The 18,884-nt window shown below is 44.8% G+C and overlaps 1 protein-coding gene across 4 annotated transcripts in view; it reads right to left on the reverse strand.

Annotated features, from left to right (window-relative positions):
- LOC119177046 (solute carrier family 35 member C2) overlaps positions 1–18,884 on the reverse strand; it is a 56,309-nt gene that overhangs the window by 12,270 nt on the left and 25,155 nt on the right. For 2 of the 4 annotated variants that reach the window (XM_037428409.2, XM_037428408.2), the window contains exons 7-8: positions 5,496–5,625; positions 4,782–4,861 (exon numbers count right to left, since the gene is read on the reverse strand). In XM_037428409.2, the coding sequence (XP_037284306.1) occupies positions 4,782–4,861; positions 5,496–5,625 (210 nt within the window). The remainder of the gene's footprint in view (positions 1–4,781; positions 4,862–5,495; positions 5,626–18,884) is intronic. The other 2 variants (XM_037428407.2, XM_037428406.2) reach the window with 1 other exon arrangement.

Genomic DNA, 18,884 nt, shown 5'->3' on the forward strand with positions numbered 1-18,884 from the left:
TCGAACCTCCATATAAGCGACACTGATGTAAATGACAAATGGGTATAAGAAACACCAGTGTGCCTACACAAAAATACGAGATGATAAAAAAATGCATATGTGATACCCTGCTTATAAGTGACACCGCATATATTGATTGATTGATTGATATGTGGGGTTTAACATCCCAAAACCACCATATGATTATGAGAGACGCCGTAGTGGAGGGCTCCGGAAATTTTGACCACCTGGGGTTCTTTAACGTGTACCCAAATCTGCGTACACGGGCCTACAACATTTCCGTCTCCATCGGAAATGCAGCCGCAGCAGCCGGGTGACACCTCATATAAAAGACAAGAATTGCTCCCAGGTACATGTCTTTTATAAAATGGTTCACCTATAATTTTAGTAAGAATGTGAGATATATTTTTCTGTACAAGGCAGATCATGCCGCTAGGAGCCACTTTTTTCAGAAGCAAGGATTTTGGGCAAGAACAGATACAAAGCAAAGTGAGAACTTCTAGAGGCATGTTACATCCAAATCAGTGGTAAAAATACCTGTTCCTCTATATGATGTGGCAATAAGATTGCCAAGCTTGTCGCGAACAAGGTGACTAGTCATTTCGTCTGTGCCCTGTTGTCAAGAGTGTGCGCATGAGATACATTTGTAACATGCTTCATGACGAATAAAGCCGTTGTGAGTATAGCACGATCTTTCTTTCAACTTCTGTCTGCCTCTTAGTCTTTATTATCGAGTTTGACACTACAAACCATGTCATTAAGCAAGACTGTAATGTGCTGCTATAACATTCAACTGAGTGGTTGAATGTTAAACCCCAAATATCAACTGAGTGGTTCAGGGTATCGAAATTACGTTCACTTCAGTAAGTGGTGTGCGTTGTGTAAGACAACTTTGCACCACCATTAACTTGGCATGAGTCATGGCAGATAGAAAGACAAAACATTTATAAAAATAAAGAGAAACCACAGGGTTCTTCGACACGCTGGGAGTGGGTAGAATTCCGGGTTCAGGATGCCATGAGCTGTGGCTACTTTGCATGCTGTTGTGAACAGATCAAGCTGGTACCAGAAGTTTATGCTAGACAGCGTGGCTTCCAACTGTTCTGCAGTGGGTTCTGAGAATGCAGGGTTAGAGGGGTGGCACTCTAAAGCCGACATGCCCAAGTGGCATACCAAGCATAGACAGGGAATAGTGATCAGAGTATTGTTTCTGGTATTGGGAGGCTACATAGAGTGGTATAATGTGCAGTGCAAAAAAAAAAAAAAAATGTAGCTGATCCCTCTTTTTAGGAATTGGTATAACACGAAAGTGAAACATGTCCTCAGAGAGGTAGCTGAACATTCATTGTGCATCGTTTAACCACAAGGGCGAAGGAATGAATGCTGCAGTAACAAATAGCAATGTCACGCGAAGAATGGCAAGTAGCTAGAAACTTGCAGCGCAAACCTCGAGCAGAAAGCACCCACAGGAATAGCACGGACAAACAACTGTGGCAGCTAGACACTTGAAGCACTCTGATCAAACAAAAAGATGCATGAAATGAACGCACACATACACGCAGGACGAGCGTGAACCGTCACAATCCTTACTTCTTCATGTGTGAGCAGCACGCTCCTTTTGTGAACCCAGCTGCGGCAGCGAGAGAAGTGACCTTCATGCTTCCTTTAACCACTGTAACCTCAAAGCAAACTTGTGGTGGAAGCACAAGAGGTACAAAGCACCTGAATTCTGATATAAGCACGTGCGCGAGTGAGCCACCACGTCATGTGAAGGCGTGCGTCGTGCCATCTTGCTACTGATAATGAAAACACACTGAAGTTGCCGAGCTCTGAGGATCGCCAGCGGTACATGGTGTACATAAATGGCTCGCCATTACCATGTTGGAGGAGGGTCGCTCTCTGGCTTAGTGGTTAGCGACGCGCGCTGAGGAGCACGAGGTCGCTGATTCGACCCCTCGCTGCGCAACTTTTTCTTCTTGTTTTTTTCTTCTTTGCAATCTGTTAGTAAATATTTTACAACCTCGTATTTGGGATGGAAGTACACTACAGAGCTGTGGTGGACCCCGGCATAAAACACTTTTGTGTCAAAATCTGTTTTTCTGTAGCTGCCTCCACTAAACCACTTTGGCATGCATGAGGGGGTTGTGCAGAAGGGTTATTTCCTGGCATGCAGTTGTGGTGCTTGAGTATGACACGAAACTGCTTTAAGACTGGTTCAGAACTGTCCTTCTCATGGTCGCATTGCTGTGGAACTCGATTAAAGGGACACTAAAGGCAACTATTAAGTCAGTGTTGATTGTTAAAATGGCGGTCCAGAAACCTCGTAGTGTTACTTTTGTGCCAAGGAAGGGCCTATTTTGAAATAGTCACATTTTAGAGGTCCCCATCGGGTTAGCCCACTTCAAATTACCCGTCCCTAGAAGCGGACCGACCAGACCAGCACACATCACTGTTGCCATGCACAGCATTGCCTGGCTTTACTGCACTAGTAGCAGCAGACCGAAAGCAGCGGAAGCCACAGCAGCAACAACGGCCATTGATCAATTTCCCGCCATTGGCTTCGAGATTGCAGACATTTTTGTTTCAACTGCGCCCCACTAGATAGCACCACTTGCCCCATGTAACCACGCGAAAATTGAATTTTTGAACCACTATCACCATTCCCCATAATAACGTCCCGGCGGTTCTTTTTTCTATGAATCAAACAAAAATGAACAATTAGCATTTTATTGCGTCTCTCGATACATGGAAGGTTCTTCATTTAGTGTAGTTGGATCGATTAGTAGTGATTAATTGTAGGTGGTCTGTCTGATGTCATTGGGATCATTTTGAAAATGTCCAAAGTGGCTTGTCTTCTTGAGCATTTACCTTAATTTCTCGGTAAATAGGGCACTGTTGTTGATAATATTGTCGGTTTAGATGTCATACATTGAGCTTTCACTCTGGCGTAAATTGTTATTTGACTTGTCCCTTTAGAGTGTACTTGAGCTAAGGCACGGGCCCTCTAGTTCTTAGAAACAGCATTATGTTCTAATGTACCCACTGTCGTGGTTGTTTCGGCAAGGGTAGTGATCTTTAAAATGAGGATAGCTATTCACAAAATCCTACCAATAGTGTAGTTACAAAATGCCTCCTAAAAAAGCCTATAGAAAACCTTCATATGGGAGTAAGTGCTCATCTTTGTCAATTCTGTGACCCTTGTCCTGCTACAAGCTACACCTCCTCAACAATAGCAATAACGACAACAGCAACAAAAAAAAATTGGCCCAAATCTACATATTACACTGTAGATGTTGTCGAAGGATGATAGTCTTACGTCTGGAGAGAGTGAACAAAACGTTTATTTGATGTTCTGTGCAAAAAATTTAGAGTGCCTCGAGCGTGTGGCGGAGGTGAACGAGCGCATCTAGGCACGTTAGATTCAAGTGCCATCTGGCAATTATCTTCGAAAACGAAGGCGTGCAGCTCGCGGAGAAAGATGTGCGCCTGTCTCGAAGGTGATAAGGTATAGAACGCAAAGCGACGGGCAGGTGCCACCACCGTGACGCTGTAGCAAAGCGTTGGAAACACGTTTTTGAGCATCGCATTGTACTGTCAGCACAGCGCGATTAAATGCTACATTCCTTAGAGTTACTTGTGTGTGCCTCTTCTAGTATAAAGGCAGACATAGAAAACATCGACGCGTTGTTGTGGCGCCTCAGATATGCGCAATAATTGCTTTTTTAATTGACAATCGCACAACTATAACGCTAAACCTTGAGCAATATTGGTGGGCGCTGCGGATGGGGTTGGCCGTTTGAGATATCGTTAGGGCGGACAAACAAACAAATGTACAGACAGACCAAAATTTTTCCGCCGAAGGTCCCCAAGAAAGACTATCATCTTTAAAAAACCGCACAAGTCTATGATTATCGTGATACATTCTTTTCAGGCGTCGGTGAGAGTGGCAATAGCTACGGCTGCTTCTTCAGCACCTGTTGTGTACATGAAGCAGCAACATTATTGTTATATTCAACTCTACTGAGCTAACAAGCTAAGATACAGAACAGGTGCTTCTCGAGGATGCATGAACTAATAGTATTTCACATAATAGTATTCCTAATCATACCTGTTTAATAACTTTTCTTCATTAACCATACTTTTGATGAAGATGAGGGTAAGAGGGTAAGGATTTAAGAACTAACAGTGTATTCGCTTAGCAGATAACCTGCACAACTATGAAAGGTCAGCTTTCTCTAGTGTAGTTTTCATGATTTTCATGAACTGTTAATTGATAGCGAGTTGGATCGAAATCTGGGCAAGTTGATACTGGTTCATTTTTGTATACCACCAGCACATTAAAAATGAATACAAATGAAGCCATGAACACAGCCCAATGCTTGTGTAGCATCTATACCTCTTTCATCTTCATTTTTCTTAAATGCTCTAATTAAAAGTGATACTGAATGCCCCCAAGCTACACAATAGCTTAAGGGTGATGTAGTGATACCTTGATTATCTTGGGCTTCTTACTATGCACCGAGATCTCAAGTGCATAAATGATAGCCTGTGTTAAGCAAAAGGTAAAATCTGCACAGGAATCACTTTCAACAGCATAAAAATACATATGTTAGCCGAACTACACGTAGACTATCTTTGTCTCTGTCCCTTTGCCACACTCGCCACACGAAAGTTTGTCGACATTTTTCTACCATTAACACTAATTAAGACCTACTACACGATAAGAAGACACTGAAAAGAGCAGGCAGCAAGCTAACAGAGCAGTGTCAGGCATCACGTACCTTTCTGCATGTTAAAAGCAGAAGAAGCGATCCAGGAAGAAGCATGCACGTGACTCGCATGATGGAATCAAGCCCCAGCCCTGAAATAGCATGGCAAGTCATTGCCTACAAGGGTGCAGCTAAGCCAAGTGAGAGAGTACATGCAGTGTTATTTCCCTGGAAGCACAACAAGCAACTTAAGAAGCATACAACTGCACAGATTGCAGCTCTCATTAGGCCAGAAAAGGAAATGACATCTTATGACAGTTATGCCAATTGAGTTTGCATGTCCTTATGGTTTCCTTGCAGCAAAAGAGGCACAGTAACTAATGTTATGATGACACACAAACATACAAAAAAAAGAGAGAAGACAAGGCAGCATGCTCCTGCCAATGTGCACTTTATCTATGTCCCTGCACGTGAACAAATGCGACTACACGGCACAGCACGAAAAATAGCATCACCAGCAAATTTCGTATATAGAGCTGTTTGGAGTGGAGGGTGTGTTTGCTGCATCACTTCTTTAGTCTTGGTGCACAGAAAGAGTCATGTGTAGTTAAGAGAGTAAATTAATGAAGAGCAACCTAAGCAATATGCAAGGCCACATAACACACAAACAGCATACACATTTGAAAGACTGAGGAAAAGTGCAACAGCAGGTATAACAGTTGCCCAAACAGGCCTCAATAAGCCAGCCACGAAGAGAACAAACAAAAAAATATGTTGAAGTCTTACCATTAGTGTTGAGTGACTTAACAACAATGTGTAGTGCAATGCCCAAAAGGCAGATGATTAAGCCCAGCAAATTCATCGAGCTCATTTCATCTCCACTGTATTTGACAGCCAGGTACAGCGTGCAAACTTCCTGCAAAAGAGTACTCCGCATAAGGCTACTAGAAACATGATATTCTGGTAACACTAAAAAGTATGTGTCCAAGCTAGAAGCCCCTAATCTTTTCACTGGCACCATAATCAGATAACACATTCTGGATTATATTCTGGATGGTTGATGATGATGTGTGGCACTTTATGGCACAAGGGCCAATTGATGGCCAAAGAGCACCATTTCAATGACTAGAGATGTGGACAATAATATGTTGCGTGGCTATATAGGGGCCTTAAAATTCCTCGTGATAACACGGGTAAAAACATACGTATCAAAATCATGACAGCGGCGCGATATGTAAAGTAAAAATGGGCCAAAACAAAAAGTTTTCATAATAAAAACATGTGTAAAAATATTTGGCACTAGCACAAGTGCCTTATCAGCACCCTTGTGTCCAAGGGCTGTGAGGCAAGCACTTTTCAATGTAGCCACTGCAGCAGCAACTTCTCTTGAGAGGTGGCACTACGCTATGCCTGGGTATATGACATGGTAGAAACGTACATCTCTTAAGAGGGGACATGGGTCTTAGAAGGCCAAAAATCACAAAAAAATCTACTTTTTGAAGCTGACATTTTCGGAATCTGTACCTATTTTTTCACCTATCTGAGAAGTTTCTAGCTTCTCACGTCATTATTTCTGGCGCAAAATCAATTTATAACATCCCTGTGAGATGAATGTGAGCGCAAATTGACGCTAAAATCGCGCTTTTTCCGCGCCAAACTGTTGCCGTTACACACAAGCTATCGTGTTCATCTTGGTCTCGTTTGGAAGGGTCGTTCTTCATCTTCAATTTTCCGCCACCGCTGGCTCGCCTTGCTCATTGGTTTTTTAGCAAAAACGCGTCATCGAGAAGCACTAGCACGCGATTCAATTGGCTGCTTGAGGCACGTGACAAAACCTAGGCATCCGATTGGCCAAGGGGTGCTTCCGGCGTCTGCTTCACCATTGTGACGTGCACGGACATGCGCCATTTTGTCATAGTGCTAATGACTGCCTGTGGCAGTAAAGAAGTTCCATGCTACAGTAATTTGTGAAGTGGGTGTGGTGGTCGTTCATTCGCTGTGAACTCCAGAAAGAGCCCCGTTATGGCTCAGGACAACGAGGATAACGAACTCGACGCGGTCAACGGCGGTCGCTGAGTAACCAGTGTAGGCTTAACTCACCTACGAGCCCGTTGGTTGCCAACAACGTTACTGAGAACGGCTGTGTTTTGCAGCATCAGTTAGAGGACGGCAAGTAAAAAGCAGAAGTGAAGCTACAAGAGATACCAATCTTTGTAGTGACAGAATGGAAGCGCAGTCTTATCGCTAAACGCGCCTATGCCGCGGTTCCCCCCCCGCCTGACGAAAGGACCTTAAACTGCGCGACGGGTCGTCAGAGTGGAGTATGCCGCACGTCGCCGAACAACAGAAAGTCAATCCGTTGACAGTGAACATGCTCGCCGCCCCCGCGATGGAGGCTACTGGCAACAGGTAGATTGCTTGAAATTGATGAGCGAGGGAGCTACTTTGGTTTGCGACAATTAGAAGTAACTCATTCTGGACAAGCTGGAAAACATCGTCGTGTTATTCGACGGATCGCGGAAGACGCACACACATTTGTCGCACATTGCCGTCAGTACAGTCACCGAACTGATAAGCAGCCTCGTGGCAGAGAAGCACACGGCAACTTGCTACAGGACTAGAAGAAACGACACGCTCCTGCAAACAATCCCATTCCCAGTGCATATTAAGGGGAGATGCGGGTCGAAAAATCGCGTTTTTTGCGAAAATTTCCACTTTTGAGATATTGCTGCTAAAATCACTTTTGATCATTCAACTATCATTTCCCCAAAGGTCATAGCTGAATTCAAACGAGAAAGTGGTAAAAAGTCGATCTGCGCTAGTGAAGGTAGCTGCCGAAGTCGCGAATTCACGCATCCGACGGCTATTTTTGAAAATCCGCCACTCGGCAACACGATGACGTCCGCCATCGGGGTTTGTTCGGTGGTGTAGATCAAGGCTCCTTCTAGTGTACAGGCGTCCCCCTAGTTTCGTATTTTAGTGAGGAATTTCACAAAACAGTCGTTTCCAAGTCGGTTTGCAGCCAAGCTGCAGCCGCTTCGCGCATCTCTACCGGTCACATGGTACGCTACCGAGGCCGCCATTGGCTACATCTGATCGGCCTCGCTCGCTGAGCGCTTGCGACGATCGGCACTTGCCGTGCGTTTCTATGTTTTTCCGAGTTCACCATGGATAACTCGAAGAAGCGAGACTTCCGAGCACGAAAGTTTGCAAGCAAGAACAAGTACCAAGGGCGTCGACGTAAACCGAAGCGCAAAGCAGCGGTAGAAGAATGCGAGCCGCGGGCCACTAGGCCTAATCAAGGCAGCGGGGATACGGCGGCTTGCGGGAACTTTGACGAAATCGACGCCGCGATCAAGTTCATCAGCGCATCAGAAAAAAAGATTGAACAGTTCGAAAGCGAAAGAACGAAGAGTGTTTGTGGCTCTGTGAGCGGAGTATTTTGTGACATCGGCGCACTGACATCGATGGTAAGCCGTGCTGTTTGTCCAACATGCCACACCGCTGGACTCGTCGTTCGCGACACCGCAAGTAAACGTAAGGGCCTCTCTTCGTTCCTCGAGCTGCACTGTGATAACAGTGAGTGTCCTGAGTCAGTGGTTTCTGCCGCGCATAGTTCGCGGCGTGTTCTGCCGGAAAGACAGCCCACCGATGCCGGTGATGACTGGAGCTACCGAAGCGGCAGCTCGCGCGACAGCTTCGCTGTCAATGTGAAGGTAGTTGTGGCTGCGCGTGCAATAGGCATTGGGCATGAACAGCTGTCGCGTTTTTGCGCTATTCTTGGACTGCCAATACCTATGCATCATAAGACTTTTATTGCAATCGGCAAAAAAGTTCATGCTGCAGCTACCAAAGCTGTGCAAGAAAACCTGGCGAAAGCGCGGATGATAACTAAAGAGAAAGTGGATGGGGCTGATGTTGCTGTCATGTATGATGGCACATGGCAAAAAAGAGGGCACAAGAGCCACAATGGCATCGGCACTGCTGTGTCTGTGGACACTGGTTTGTGCCTAGATTTTGAAGTGCTATCGAATTACTGCCTTGCCTGTAGCCGGCACCAGGACTTGGGTGATGAGGAAGAAATATGGCAAGCATTCCACACACCTGTCTGCGAAAAAAATACAGAGTGCTCCTCTCATGCCATGGAGACTGAGGCAGCTTTGCGCATATGGGGCAGGACATCCTCATACACAACACCATTGCGCTTCACCAAGTTCCTCAGTGATGGGGACAGCAAAGCTTATACCGCTGTCGCTGAGGCCAAGGTATATGGTGAAGCTGTTGTGGACAAGGAGGAGTGCACAAACCATGTGGCCAAGCGTCTAGGCACTGCACTTCGGAAACTGCCAACAAGACTTCCACGAGGGGAAAAGCTGACAGATGGCACAATTCAGAAGCTGCAGAACTATTACCGTATTGCAATCACAAACAACAGAGGTGATATTCTGAAAATGCATCGTGCCATCTGGGCCTCATATTTCCATTCATCATCGAGCAACACAGCAGGCAGCCACCGATACTGTCCAGAAGGAGCGACTTCCTGGTGCAAGCATAGGCGAGCTGAAGCGCTTGGGGAGGCCCCACCCGACCACACACCAATCTTGACCAAGGCTCAAGGATTGGCTGTGCTTCCCATTTACAAGCGGCTCACAGATGAAAAGTTGCTGGTGCGTTGTATCCAAGGGAAGACCCAAAACGCTGCAGAATCTTTGAACAGCAAAATCTGGTTGTTGTGTCCGAAGACTAAGTTTGCCTCCCGGACAACAGTGGAAACTGCAGCTGCTATGGCCGTGTTGTGGTTCAATAAAGGACATTCAAGCTTTGAACACGTGCTAGAGGAGCTTGGTGTAGTCCCACCAGATCAACTGATCACCCTGGGCCGATCCCGCGACCAGAGGAGAATCGAAAGAATGTCTGCGTGTGAAACAGCCGAGGCAAGGGCCCATCGGCGGAACGTGGCAAAGAAAGCGCGCCTTGATGACTCCCTTCTCAAGCGGCGAGAAGGATCCACATATGGAGCAGGACAATTTTAGGTGCTCTAGCTGTGTCCCTTCTATGATATCACCAAGTTTTGTGCAAATCGCACTGTGTAATCATGAGTAAACATATTTACAACTTTCAAATGCATTTTTCTCGATTTCCATTTTGAGGTAATTCTCTCATCTTGTGCACAATCTTTTTTAGGCATAAAATAGTCCTATCTTGATGAAATTTTGCACAGAGCTTAATCAGCCACTCTAGAATACAAGTATCTACTTTAGGTTGCATTATACATCACAGATTTTTTGTTACACAACTTGATACACTGATAGAGAGATGTAAAATATGCATTTAGTACTTTTAATTTTTTTTTTAATGTAGCAAATAAATTTTCTGTTTGAGGTACTTTTCTGTATTGTACTGCTCAAGTGCAGCAGAATGAGCCATTTTGCAATTCTGTGTGAAAATTTTTAGTAAGCTTTATTATGTGCACAAAAAACACTATATTTTGATATCAAAGTTGTAGTAACTCCAGAACTACTATAGCTATCAAACAAATAATTGCAGTTATGAAATCAGCACTGCAAGCTTTACTAACACCTAAAATTTCAAGGAGCTGGGTTATGAAATAAAAAAAAACCTTTTTCGAGTAGCATCTCCCCTTAACAGACTAAAAGCATGTGTGCCATGATATTTTTCTCTCGGAACGGCGAAATAAAATTTTAACAGCATTATTCTCGAAGCACAGATTTTGACCAGTTTCTTTTGCTTGTTCAATAAAAGTGGACCTAGGACAGCTAGAGCTATAATTGTTTTTGCACAATGTAGTTAAATGTGCACAAAAAACAATGCTGGGAGCCTATTTTTAATGGGCAGCTTCAGTTTTTTATTTTAATATAATAGTTTCTGTATTTGGTTACATGCAATGAACTTTACTGTGCTGTAATTCGAAAAGTACTCGTTCAATTTTTGATCAGCTTGCAGGGTTGCACTCCTTAGGCTTTCTAGCATTCATATATATAACAATGGCTATGTAATTCTAAGTACATACATTTTTACAGTTAAAAATGTTAGACTTTGTTTTCTTAATTTTCTCAAAATGGCAATTTTGTACACCCTGCATGAAAATTACTGCAATATATCGGAAACTATTACAAATAGCAGTATATTTTTTGCAGCCTGAAGCTATATGTTTGTAGTACACAACATAGGGAACAGATTTCGATTTCTCTTGATGCAAGTTTTTTAAAATTAGTCTTTTTGTGTGACCACACAATGGTCACATTCAGAGCTGTGAAGTTTAGTGTACTGTAAAGTAAAAAATAATGACCCAATCAAAAAAGTGCTTCCTATGCAATAGATCGGAAACTATTACAGAAAGCAGAATATTTTTTTTTTTGCAGCCTGAAGCTATATGTTTGGAGCACACAACATAGAAAACAGATTTCGATTTCTCTTGATGCAAGTTTTTTTAAAATTAGTCTTTTGTGTGACCACACAATGGCCACATTCAGAGCTACGAAGTTTAGTGTACTGTAAAGTAAGAAATAATGACCCAATCAAAAAAGTGCTTCCTATGTTGTATGTCTTTTGCTTTCTACTGTCAATCCCTATGTCATTTATAAATTTTTTGACAGGTAGTTATTTTTTCTATTGTGGTAAGAACAATAGAAATTGTTATCTTGATTATTCAATTAACTAATGAAGCTACAGAAAAATAACTACATTTTTAAAATCAGGAGAACAAACTAGGTAAGCATGCCTACGTTTGCCACATTTGGTTCAAAAATAAATGAGAGAGCCCTAAGACCCATGTCCCCCCTTAAGATCAAGAGCCCGGATTGATATGGGTGCAGTGGCAGTGCTTTCGTGGACGGATGCAGCAAGCTGATCCACCATCACGTTGCCTTGGATCTCACGGTGCCCTGGCACCCAGCACACTACAACATGTTGTTTGAGTGTGTAGAGTGAGCATAAAATGGAGTAAAGTGAGATGAGGACAGGGTTTTGTTGTTTTTTAAGAGTGTGCAGAGCCGTTACCACACTGAGGGAGTCCGCATAAATTACAGCTTTGTGTAGTTGTAGTTGTTTGATGTGTTTAGCGGCCACAAGTATCGCGTAAGCTTTCACCCTGAAGATACTTGTCTCTGGATTTAGAGGGCCAGCATCCGAAAAGGATGGGCCGACAGCAGAATAGGACACAAGAGGAATTGGACTTAGAGGCATCTGTAAAGAACACAGGACGTGTGTATTCGTGAAGTTCCAGGAAGTATGTTCGGATATGGGCAATGGGCACGTGTTTTTTAATTTCTAGGGAAGACACATCACATTCTATAGTCTGTCACTGCCACGGTGCCGGGTATGCTACAGGAGCCAATAAACTGTGTTCAAATGACACACCAGTTTCCTCAGCAAGACCCTTCAGGTGAACTGAGTAGGGCTGTTTCATCGAAGGCCCGTTTTGAAACAGAATGGAGCTCGACAAATCATTAATAGTGGAGTATGAGGGGTGCTTTTTGTCTGCTTTCACCTAAAGGAAATATACAAAGGATATGTAAGTTTTCTGCAGACCACTCATTTGACTCAACGTAAAGGCTTTCTAACGGGGCTAGTGCGGAAAGCACACGTAGAGAGGCGAATTCCCAAACGGTGCACGGGGTCCAGCATCTTCAAAGCACTTTGAGTCGCAGACTGATACTAAACAACGGCCCCATAATCTAAGTGGGTGCGAATGAGGCTTCTATACAAATTCATGAGACATTGCCTGTCACTACCCCACATAGAACGTGACAACACTTTTAGAACATTCATGGCTTTTACACATTTTGTTTTTAAATACTTGATGTGCGGTACGAAGGTCAACTTGTTGTCCAAGATTAAGCCTAAAAATTTATGCTCCGCCTTAACAGACAGACGTTGGCCGTTCAGTCAAATGTCAGGTTCTGAGTGCATGCCTCTCTTTCTCGAGAACAAGACACATGCTTTTTTGTGGGTTCAGTCGGAATCCATTTTCCTCTGCCCATTTCGAGACCTTGTTTAAACCTAACTGAGCCTGCCGCTCACACATTGCCAGGTTGCATGACTTAAAGCCAACCTGGACGTCATCGACATATGTACAATAGAACATAATGCGAGGGATGGACAGGTGCAAAGAATTCATTTTGATAAATAAAAAGTGTACAACTAAGTACACCACCTTGCGGTACTCTCGTTTTTTGGACAAATGTTTGGGAGAGCACTGCCCACACGGACACGGAATGTCCGATTGGACAAGTAACTCTCGATTATGGAAAGAATTCTACCGCGCGCACCCAGGTGAGACAAGTCTCTTAATATGCCAAAACGCCATGTTGTGTCGTATGCCTTCTCGATATCGAGAAACACTGAGAGGAAGTATTGTTTGTGGACGAAAGCGTTTTGGATCTTTCCCTCAATGCGCACCAGATAGTCGGTAGTGGATCTACCCTCTCTAAACCCACACTGGAATCGGTCGAGCAGATTGTGTGTTTCAAGGAAATGTAAAAGTCGGCGGTTTATCATCTTTTCAAAAAGTTTACAAAGGCAGCTTGTAAGTGCAATGGGCTTACAACTCGAAACTGCGGAAGGGTCCTTGCCGTTTCAAAATAGGGATAACAATAACCTCTTTCCAGGAAGTATGGATGATACCAGAAAGCCAGATAGCATTGTATAGAGAGAGTAAAGTTTTTCGCGTTTTTAGCAGCAGGTTTTTCAACATTTCATACCTGATACGGTTATAGCCTGGGGCAGAACTACTGCAGGAGTTTAGTGATGTTTGTAGCTCAGCTAAGTTGAAAGGTTCATTGTACGCCTCATATTTTGTGCACTTGTATTCTAGTTTCTGCTTTTCTATCCTTGCTTTGTATCCTTGGAAAGCTTCAGTATAGTGTGACGAGCTAGACACCTGCTCGTAGTGTGTACCGAGGAAGTTCGCCTGATCTACCAGGCTGTCACCCTGTGTGTTTACGAGTGAGAGTGAGTGTACTTGTCTTCCTGCTACCCTGCCAACCATGTTTCAGACTTTAGCCTCTTGTGTATATGAATTTATCCCTGATAAAAACTTGTGCCAGCTTTCTCTTCTGGCCTGCCGACGCATTCTCCTGCCTTGAGACTTTATTTTCTTAAAGCTGTCAAGATTTTCGGCAGTCGGTGAATTCCGAAGCAACCTCCATGCCTTGTTCTGCTCCTTTTGCGCATTCTGACACTCAGTGTTCCACCATGGGACGCGTCGCTTGCCAGGCCTACCAGATGTTTGCAGTATGCACTTGGCTGCTGCGTCAGTCAGAAAAGCTGTGAAGTACTGCACAGCTTCATCTATGTTTAACCTACATATGTCAATCCAACTTAAACTAGTAGTGTTGTGAAACTGTTCCCAGTCCGCTTTGTCTGTCTGCCATCTGGGAACATGTGGAGGGCCTTTTTCTAGTGGTGTACTAAGAAGGATCGGAAAGTGGTCAGTTCCGAAAGAATTGTTGATCACTTTCCATTGAAGCAGGGGTACAAGCGATGGGGACACAATGCCGAGATCTATGCATGAGTAGGTTTTGTTGGCGAGGCTAAAGTATGTTGGCTCTCTTCTATTCAACAGACACGCACCCGAAGATAAAAGAAACTGTTCGATTAGGCGACCTCGTGCATGACAGCGAGAGTCGCTCCATAGACCATTATGTGCATTCAAGCCCCCAAGGACCACATAAGGTTCCGGTAGTTCATGTATCAGTGACTGAAATTCGTGTTTTTCGAGACGGTACTGTGGAGGTATGTAAAGAGAGCAAATAGTGACAAGTTTGTTCAAAAGAACTGCTCGAACAGCCACTGCCTCAAGGGATGTTTGTAGTGATAGATGTGTACAGGCTACGCCCTGATCAACTATAATGGCCAAAGCACCAGATGACGCTACAGCGTCATTGCGGTCCTTTCTGAATATTACATACCTACGTAGAAAATTTGTGTTTCTAGAATTTGTGTCTCTTGTACACACAGCACTTTTGGGGAATGTTTGTGTAAGAGTTCCTGGATATTGTGGAGGTTTCTAAGCAGTCCTCTGATGTTCCATTGTATTATTTGTGTATCCATTATGAGTTTAAATGAGTGCTGTGTTTACTAAAGAAGTATTGCGTTGAGTCAGGAGCCCTTGTCAGGCCCCGTAATGATGGTTTTTAACTCTCTGGCGCGCTCCAAAGAGCTGCACCTGTCCTTCGGCGCCGAAGACACCGTTGGACTTGCTGTTGTGTCCATTACCTTGGACGAGGTGCTGGATGCCCGCTCGCAGTTCATGCATGCAGGCACGGAGGTCTTGGGGCAATCTGTGGAGACAGAAGGCCCTAGGGCTTCAGGTCCGGAGGCCTGCAAGCCTTTTGGTGGAGGAAGAGCCTGTGCTACTTCCGGAGAGGGGGTGAATGGCGCTGCCGCTCGTCCACTTTGTGTGGTACATGCGGGCGCGGCGGATTTTGGTGGCACTGCCCTCTTTCGTGCCACCTCGGCGAACGATGAACCCTGCATTAGTAGATGCTTGCGCGCCTCCCTAAACAAGATGTTTTCATTTACTTTCAGTGTTAGTACTTCTTTTTCATGTTTCCATGTAGGGCATGTGCGAGAGTAAGCGGGGTGTCCACCATCGCAGTTGCGCAGTGGGTAGTGGCTTCTTCACATGTGTCTGTAGCGTGTTCGTGCGAACTACACTTTGCACAGGTTTGACGGCCGCGGCAGCTGTGAGAACCGTGGCCGAATCACTGGCACTTAAAACAACGTCGGGGGTTGGGGATGTAAGGTCGGACCATTAACTTCAAGTAGCCTGTTTCAATATAATCTAGAAGTATGCTTGTACAAAATGTAAGAATGAGGTGCTTTGTTGGGGTTTCTTTGTTGTCACACCTAATCTTAATTCTCTGTACATGCGTTACATGCTGTTCGTTCCAGCCCTCAAGGAGCTCACTCTCTGTCAGGTTAATTAAGTCTTGATCAGACACTACGCTATGGGAACTGTTCAAAGACAATGTGGTGCGATAGATACAGATGTGGTTCCAAAAGAGGTGAGTTTTGTCAGGTTTTCGTACTGGGTATTTGTTTGGACTTTGAGAAGAAGGTCCCCACTAGCCATACGTGTAGCCTGATACCCTGGACCAAAAGTACTGGTGAGGCATTTGGAAACAACAAACGGAGAGATGGTTCTTGCGTTCTTTTCTTGTGTCGCACAGTGGATCACGTGGATGCGCGGGAAAATTTCTTTTGGCTTTATCAGGGTGTCTACCAATTACATTTTTCCAAATTCCCTGACTTTTCCAGGTTTTCCATGACCATTTCAAGCAAATTCCATGACCGGTACGTCTGCTTGGAAGAAACTGCGCACTGGAAAACAAACTCCTGAGCGGTAAAAAGAAATTATGAGGCGCTCATATAAAATGGAGACCATGCTGCTTTATTGCATTCCCTTGTCTGAAAGCATTTTTTACAATAAATAAAATATTCAAAGACACAATAATTGTCCCTCGACAAACAGAAAAGCTTGTTTACTTGCATCGGCAATGCCCTCACTGTTTCAAGGATTCAATCTCTTGCTGCAGCATGGAGACCTGAAGCTGTGCGTCTTCCATCAGTTTTTGCTTCTTTGATTCAAGCTCTTTCACAAGAGCCGCAGTCCTCTTCTTTTTCCTTTCAGCATCCAATACGTCCAACCGTTCCTTCTTTTTCCTCTCCAGGTCTTCCTTCCATTTGATGTTGGAACTTCGAACCATGTCTATCATCTTGTCTGTTACGTCAACTTCTGCAACACCACCTGCTGCAGACACCTCATCGTACACTAACCTTTGTGCTACAAGTGACTCCTCCTTCATATTTTCCACAAGACATTCCTTGCTCGTGCTATCATCATCGTCTCTGCGCAACACTAGACGGCGCCCATGTATGTCTCTGTGCGCGTGGTGATGGGCGCGTTGTTTGAATGCAGGCACTATGTCGTGGCATAATCCCCCTCCTCACACGCATCGTCCCGATGCGTCAGGCAATGAATAGATTCGTGGTAGGCGTAGGCGTCACTGGTCTTCCGGTGATCTCTCATAGTACGGCTTCATCCGGACTACATGTACAACCTCTGTAGGGTTGCGGCGTTTTGAGCTCCCGTGTATAGCGGATCTGACTTGGTAAGTTACATCGCTTACACGATGGAGTACTTCGTAAAGGCCCGAAGTAGTGGCTAAAAAGTATTTCAGAAAGTCCGCGGCGACGCACTGGGGTCCATATCCATACTTTGTCACCTGGTTGAAAATGCGCTTCGGTACGACGCTGATTGTACCGATAGGAGTCGATACGTTGTTGGCGGCGTATTCTGTATCTCGCCATCTGTCGTGCTTCCTCGGCTCTTTGCAGGAAGTCGTCTAGGCCAGGTGGATTGCTGCTTTCATCATTCAGTGGTAACATGGCATCCAGTGGAGTGGTGACTCTTCGGCCGAATACAAGTTCAAATGGTGTCACTCGCGTTGTTTCTTGAACGGCTGTATTATATGCGAACGTGATGTAGGGCAATATTTCATCCCACAGTTTATGTTCGACGTCAATATACATTGAAAGCATATCAGTCAGAGTTCTGTTCAAGCGCTCCGTTAGGCCATTTGTTTGAGAATGGTATGCTGTAGTTCTTCTCTGGTCTGTGTGGGTCATTCGCATCAGACATTTCATTAGGTCTGCAGTAAAAGCTGGGCCACGATCTGTAATTACCACGCTGGGTGCACCATGTCTGAGGACTATGTTGTTAATGAAGAACTTGGCAACTATATCGTTCGGCACTGCTCTAATCCATGAGGCGTGCTCGGATATTTCCGCGTTCACCCAATCAGGGTTAAACGAACACTTCTTCGCAAGAGGCATAGCAACTCGCTGCATGCTCACGGCATCACAAGAAGAATGGCAATATGGCTGCAGCCCAGGCATCTTGATATGTGGATCGGATTGGATTGGATCCGATCTGGATTACCATATTTGCTCTACTACTGTTTTTGTATCCCAGTCCAATTTACGCACCTGTAAACTACACATTTCAGTAAAAAAATAATTACGACTCGCATATTCTGTGCACCTTGCCCTCTGCTGATGGCACTTCCAGCCTAACCAGAAAACCCTCAAGCCGAGCCGAGATCGCGGCCAAGACAAACATGCACAATTTTATGCGCGTGAGTAACGTTGTACTCGGAAAGTAGAAGCGCCAGCTATGCACTGCTTTTTTTTAACTATGCTTCTGCTTAACTGTTCTGTGTGGTTTAAGGAGCGATTTTTAAAGCTTTGATTAATGCTAATGAATATTTTCGTGACAATCTGAAAGACTACAGTCAGTTTCCATGACCTGGCCGGATTTTTCAGAAATTCCCTGACTTTTCCCTGACTTTTCCAGGCGTGTTCAAATTCCCTGACTTTTCCAGGTTTTCCAGGTTTTCCAGGTTGGTAGACACCCTGTTTATGAATACATTAATTGTTGATTAGGTGCGCCCCCTCTTAGGAGGAGGGCGATCAGACAGTTTAGGGAATGAGAAAGAGGCCATAAAGTATACATAAATTCGGCAGCCATGCCAGCCGCTCACCATCGAGCCCAACATGGGGACGTGGCAGCACAATTATCAAGGCATGCCAGCGCCAGCTGTACAAAGCCGCTATAACCCAATAATATGTGACCAAGAGAGGACACATACACAAGGTTAAAAGCCTTGCCGCCTGGAAGATGGAAGTAAACAGAAGTGAGGAGATGACAGGAAAGATTGAAAGAGAGAAAAAACAAAGATCAGGAGGAAGAGAGAGACGGAAAAAGGCGACTGCCAATTTCCCCTGGGTGGGTCAGCCCAGGGGTGCCGTCTACGTGAAGCCGGGGCCAAAGGGGTGTGTTGCCTCTGCTGGGGGGCCTTAAAGGTCCATTCACCCGGCGTCGGCTCAACCCCCAGGATCCCCTTTTCCCCGGACATGGCAAAGCCACACACGGCTAGGCGTGGGAGAGAGTCGAAACTACCCCGTTAGCTCGGGTCCGTGGTGTAGCTACGCACCAAACGCCTACTTATGCAGACGACCCTGCGGGCTATTCTGGATGGTTGACAGTCTCCTTAAAAGGCAGCTTCAGATCATGTCCAATTATAATTTTTATGCTAGTCATCCAACAAATATAAAAAAGTACATGTGCACACACGCACACACACATGC

This window comes from Rhipicephalus microplus, chromosome X, assembly GCF_043290135.1.
Source record: "Rhipicephalus microplus isolate Deutch F79 chromosome X, USDA_Rmic, whole genome shotgun sequence".
NCBI classification, from domain to species: domain Eukaryota; kingdom Metazoa; phylum Arthropoda; class Arachnida; order Ixodida; family Ixodidae; genus Rhipicephalus; species Rhipicephalus microplus.